This window comes from Sinocyclocheilus anshuiensis, unplaced genomic scaffold (assembly GCF_001515605.1).
Source record: "Sinocyclocheilus anshuiensis isolate Anshui unplaced genomic scaffold, SAMN03320099.WGS_v1.1 scaffold513, whole genome shotgun sequence".
Lineage (NCBI taxonomy): Eukaryota > Metazoa > Chordata > Actinopteri > Cypriniformes > Cyprinidae > Sinocyclocheilus > Sinocyclocheilus anshuiensis.
In genome coordinates, this window is record NW_015537972.1 from 1,336,259 (window position 1) to 1,341,805 (window position 5,547).

Sequence of the window (5,547 nt, forward strand, 5' to 3'; positions counted from 1 at the left end):
TCTCCAGGAGAGAGTTTGGAGACCCCTACCTTGAACTCTTTGTCATGTCCCTCGGATCATTCCTGAACAATTTCTGCAGTGTGGCAGGGTGCATTATCTTGCTGAAAGAGGCCACTGCCATCAGGGAATACCATTGCCATGAAGAGTGTACCTTGTTTGCAGTGAGGTTTAGGTAGGTGGCATATGTCAAACTGATGTCCACATGAATGGCTAGAAACAGGGTTTCCCAGCAGAACATTGCCCAGAGCATCACAGTCCTTTGACAAGCTTGTCATGTTCCCGCATTGTACCCTGGTGCCATTACATTCCCATGTAAATGACGTGATGTAAAATAAAACTGAATTCATCAGACCAGACAACCTGCTTCCACTGCCCCAAGATCCAGTTTGTGGTTTGCTCTTCTTCAGACCACAGTTGGTGGGTTCTCACAAATGCTGACCAGGAGCAGCCTACAAGCCTTGCTCTTTCAGTGATGCTCTGACAGTTGTCTGGCCACAACATTTTGGCTCTTGTCAAATTCATTTAAATCTTTATTCTCACCCATTTCTCCTGCACCAATACATTGACTAGATGAACCTGTTGGTTATTTACCATGCATATTACCCAGACCTTCACATGACCTTGTCAGGAGATGATTGACAATATTCACTTCACCTATGCATGTTCATAATGTTTTGGGTCATCAGTAGCCGAGTTTCCATCCAAAGTTGCAAATTTAACTTGTGCGCAAAACTGGAATATCGCATAAAACATTTGCGAACAAGCATCATTTCCATCCAACAAGTCAAAGAGAACAAAATCGTCACTTCCTGATAAATTGGCACTATAAATCACTAAGAAAAGTAGAATATAATAATTTTCATATATAATAAATTACTTGCGCCTCAGAGCGAGCAGATTAATTTGGCGTTTCCATCACTCGTTTCTCATGCGATACTTCAAAATGCGCATTAAAATAGGGTGATGGAAACATAGCTAATGTGTGTGTGTGTGTGTGTGTGTGTGAGAGAACATAGAAACAGCAGAATGTTACACATTAATGTACCTGAAAATGTTTAGATTAATCTAAAATAATTATTGTGTAAATAAGCCATTCAGTTTTTTCAATTCTGTATAGTTTCGGTAGTTTCTCCCAGTACTACAGATTTTTTTTTAAATAAATGTTTCATTATAAACAATGAGATATTGTATGTGGTGGGTTGTTCATTGTCATTTCCTGCCAGTTTTAATGTTTACCAAAAAAATAATGTAATTTATCTTCTATTTTATCTTCTATTAACATGTTTGATCATTTAACAACAGCATTTGTGTCACTCATTTGTCTCCTGCAGAATAGTGGAGGTTGCTGCGTGTCACACCAGTCACACATCAGCGGCGAAAACACAGAGCGGTCAGGTGCTGATGTGGGGTCAGTGTCGGGGTCAGGCTGTGGCCTACCCTCACCTCACACACTTCACCAGCACTGATGATGTCTTCGCCTGCTTTGCCACACCGGCAGTCACCTGGCATCTTCTGTCTGTGGGTAAGATCTTTATTCCACAAGCATTTTTCCGGCCACTTTTTCCATCAGCCTTGGTTTCTGAAGTGTATTTTCATTTCATTTACTCCATAATCATTTCAGAAAGTTCTTCAGTAAAGTGTCTTTAAGTCTGGGACCAAACCAACCAGCAAACAGTGAAAAAAAAAACAAGACTTCATAGACACTGAATTAAAACAAGTGGGCAAATTAGTACAATGGGCTACAATTTGCTGGAAAAAAGGAAAGAATTAATTAAATATATCCACACATATATCCACACATATACACACACACAAACACTTAGGAAATAGGATTCACAATATTTTATCACAATATTTTTTTCCATGTCATACAATATTGATATTTATAACGCTATTTGTTTCCCATTAACGGGGAAGTAAAAGCTTGTATTAAATTCTTTAAAAATATTATTATGATTACTTTGTGAAGTAGATTTTAATATACAATAATTATATATCTCTGTCCTAATTTCTTCAAGTTAAACTAAACTTTTTTTCTCAGTTTATTGTGAAGATCTTTGAGTTTCAGTGTTCATGGTAGTTTTTCTCAGATTAAACTGTGAAAAGATCATGATGTGACTCATGTCCTCATATATTGAGACAGCAGACAATGAAAACACTGCGAGAATTACTCGTGTTTGAGTTTGTGTGGTAGACCAAACTACACCATTCATTCACACACAGACACATAGAACATGCAGACTTATTGGCACCATGCACTGACTGGCTGTCTATTGTTATTGTCACGTTTATTTCTATGCTGTAAGAATATAAAATCACCAGGGAAATAGGTAGTAGGTCTCAGTTTGTGTAAATCTACAACCCCAATTCAGAAAAGTTGGTACGTTTTGTAAAATGCAGTAAACGTAATCTCGGTTCCCTGAGATGCAGGAATGAGTACTGCGTCTGATGCTATGGGAAAAAGTCCTTTTTTCTCCTGAGCTGAAGCCTTTTTCAATAACGCAGTGTAACTGCACGGCCATTGGTTCGTGCAGTACACTTTAAAAACGAACCAATGGCTCGGCAGCGGTGCTGCACGAACCTATGTCCACTAAGCCCGCCAGAATGTGCGGGGCCATCTGGCTATATAAGCGGCACTTCACCATAGGATTCAGGTTACTTCGACTGAAGCAACGTCTTGAGTCGTGCAGCTGCATAGCACGGCTAGCAACGCAGTACTCATTCCTATATCTCAGGGAACTGAGGTTAAGTTTGTAACCGAGTACGTTCCCTATCGATACTTCACTCGTACTGCGTCTGCTAATACGCTATGGGAACCAGTACAATCACGCCGTGCTTATGACAGAGGAACGACTACATGTGTAACCTTGCACTAGGCACCTCAGGGCCCAAGGGGACAAGAATAGTAAACACCTCCCAAGGCGAACGGGCTAAGCTCACAGAGGTCACGCCCGGCCTGAGTGATCATTCCAGAAGACTTGCACAGCCCCGGCACCCATGAGGGCCGAGAGCGCACAAGTAAGTCCTCTGATGGGTTTGAGCATGTTACGGCCAAACTCCTGCTCAGAGCAGTACTGCGTAAGCAGGTGCGTGCCAGTTATGCAGAAAGAACCCTAGACTGCACGGCAGGGACGTCCAGGTTATAAAACCTAGCAAATGTGGACGGAGAGGCCCAACCGGCCACTGCACAAATTTCCGCAATGGACACGCCGCTAAACAATGCCCAAGAAGAGGTGACACCTCTAGTTGAATGGGCTCGTACTCCAATGGGGCATTGCAGGCCCAAGGAAGAGTAGGCTAGCATAATAGCGTCAACTATCCACTTAGAAAGTCTCTGCTTCGGGACCGGATGCCCTTTAGCGTGGCCACCGAAGCAAACAAAGAGCTGTTCAGACTGCCTAAACAGGGCGGAATGCTCAATGTAAACTTTCAGCGCCCTGACGGGGCAGAGTAAATTCAACTCCTGGTCCTCTTCTGAGGGAGGAAGCGCAGAGAGTCTAATGACCTGTGCCCTGAATGGAGTAGAGAGCACCTTAGGTATATAACCATGCCTCGGTTTCAGCGTCCTTGTCCTTAGAATAATAAATTGGGCAATGAGAGTTGTCTTTTGAGGTGAAGAGGTCCACTTCCACCTTGCCAAAGATCTCTCAAATTTTTTGAACTGTCTGCGGATGAAGCATCCACTCTTTTGAGTGGGCTTTGCTTCGTGACAACATTTCCGCTCTTTGGTTCAGTTTGCGTGGAACGTGCACTGCTCTCAGCAAATGCAGGTTGAGCTGAGCACATTCCAGGAGGTGCTCTACCAGCACAAAGAGGCACCTCGAGGAAAAGTCCTCCCTGCCGATTTATGTAGGACACCACAGTCATGCTGTCCGAGCGGACCAGAATGTGGTGTCCCCTCAGGTCCGGTAGGAAAGCTTGACATGCCTGACATACCGCCAGCATTTCGAGGCAGTTGATGTGAAGACTGTCCTCCGCTTTCGACCAGTGGACGAAAGCCAGTTTTCCTTCGCACAGAGCTCCCCAACCTGTGTTGGAAGCATCTGTCGAAACCACCTTTCTCCTGCAGACCATTCCCATGGGGGGCACCCTGTTCCATCCACTGAGCATTCTTCCAAGGGGTCAGGGCTGTTACACAGGTGTCTGTGACGCCACGCATGGTATGGAATCCTCGGTTTCAGCCAGTACAAGGCCAAGGGGATGCATACGAAGCAGGCCCAACTGTAGCATTGGAAACACTGCGGACATAAGGCCCAGCATCTTTTGAAATGCCTTGAGGGAGCGAGAGGCACCGGCCTTGAAGGAAGCTGCAAGCTGCTGTATGACCAGAGCACGCTCTGTCGCGACCACCGCTCTCATTTGGGTTAAGTCGAACACTGTCATTGGCTGGGGGACAGTGCACTCCTGGCGAAATTGACCCTGAGACCCAGGCATTCTAAGTGGCTGAGGAGGAGGGCTCTGTGAGATACTGACTCTGCCTCCGACTGGGCCAGAATGAGCCAGTCGTCGAGGTAATTGAGAATGCGGCTGCCTCAGGGGCATGAGTTTCGTGAAAGTGCGTGGAGCCAGGGACAGTCCAAAGGGAAAGACCATGTATTGATAAGCCACTCCCTCGAAGGTGAATCTCAAGAATCGCCTGTGGTGGGGGGCTATCTGGATGTGAAAGTAGGCGTCTTTCGAGTCCAGAGAAATGAACCAGTCCTCTAGGCGGATTTGTGAGAGGATCTGCTTCAGTGTAGTCATCCTGAACGGCCATTTCATGAGTGCGCAATTCAGGTGTCTGAGATCGAGGATGGGCCACAGGCCTTATCCTTCTTGGGGACGAGGAAGTAATGGCTGTAGAAGCCTAACTCGCTCTGAGCTGGAGGAACCGTCTCTATGCCTCCCTTTGCCAGCAGATTTTTCACTTCGGAGCGCAGGACGTGCGCATCCTTGCTCTGAACTGAAGTGGGGACCATCCCGCTGAACCGTGGGGGTCTTCGAGCGAATTGAAGTGAATAGCCTCACTTTATTATCCCCAGAACCAAGGTTATTTTCGTAAACGAAAACTAAGACGAAAACGATTGATGAAAAAACAATTTCGTAAACTGAAATTAAATAAAAATGGCAAAATAATTCAAAAACTAAAACGAAACGAAACTAACAACAGTTATTGAAAAACTAACTGAAATAAAATTAAAAATAAATAATCGTTTTAGTAATCATTACGTTCTCACCCCTTGGCGGAAAAATAAATGAGCTGTGTGGCGGTTTAGGGAAATACCCGTAAATGGCACATCGCGCACGTGAGGTTATCTGACGGAGAGACGCAAAGCAGTTTAAAGCAGAGTCCTGCACGGGTCCTGTTTGGTAAACAAACACCAGCAGTACTTAACAGAACACTCGACCCGTTATCCAACAGCAGCACTAATTTAATTCTGTACCAGACCAGACCCGTTTGACATAAAGACCGCGAGTCGCGACCCGAACCGCACTCGCATTAAATCTATTACATCAGGTAAGCAAGATTATTTATTTTCTCATGTAACACAAGCAATCAAACCAACA

General features: G+C 44.7%; 1 protein-coding gene across 1 annotated transcript in view; it reads left to right on the top strand.

Annotated features, from left to right (window-relative positions):
• Nucleotides 1–5,547, top strand: part of LOC107670520 (RCC1 and BTB domain-containing protein 2-like) — a 32,646-nt gene that overhangs the window by 15,054 nt on the left and 12,045 nt on the right. Inside the window, exon 8 of the mRNA XM_016463168.1 lies at nucleotides 1,332–1,522. Within this exon, the coding sequence (XP_016318654.1) occupies nucleotides 1,332–1,522 (191 nt within the window). The remainder of the gene's footprint in view (nucleotides 1–1,331; nucleotides 1,523–5,547) is intronic.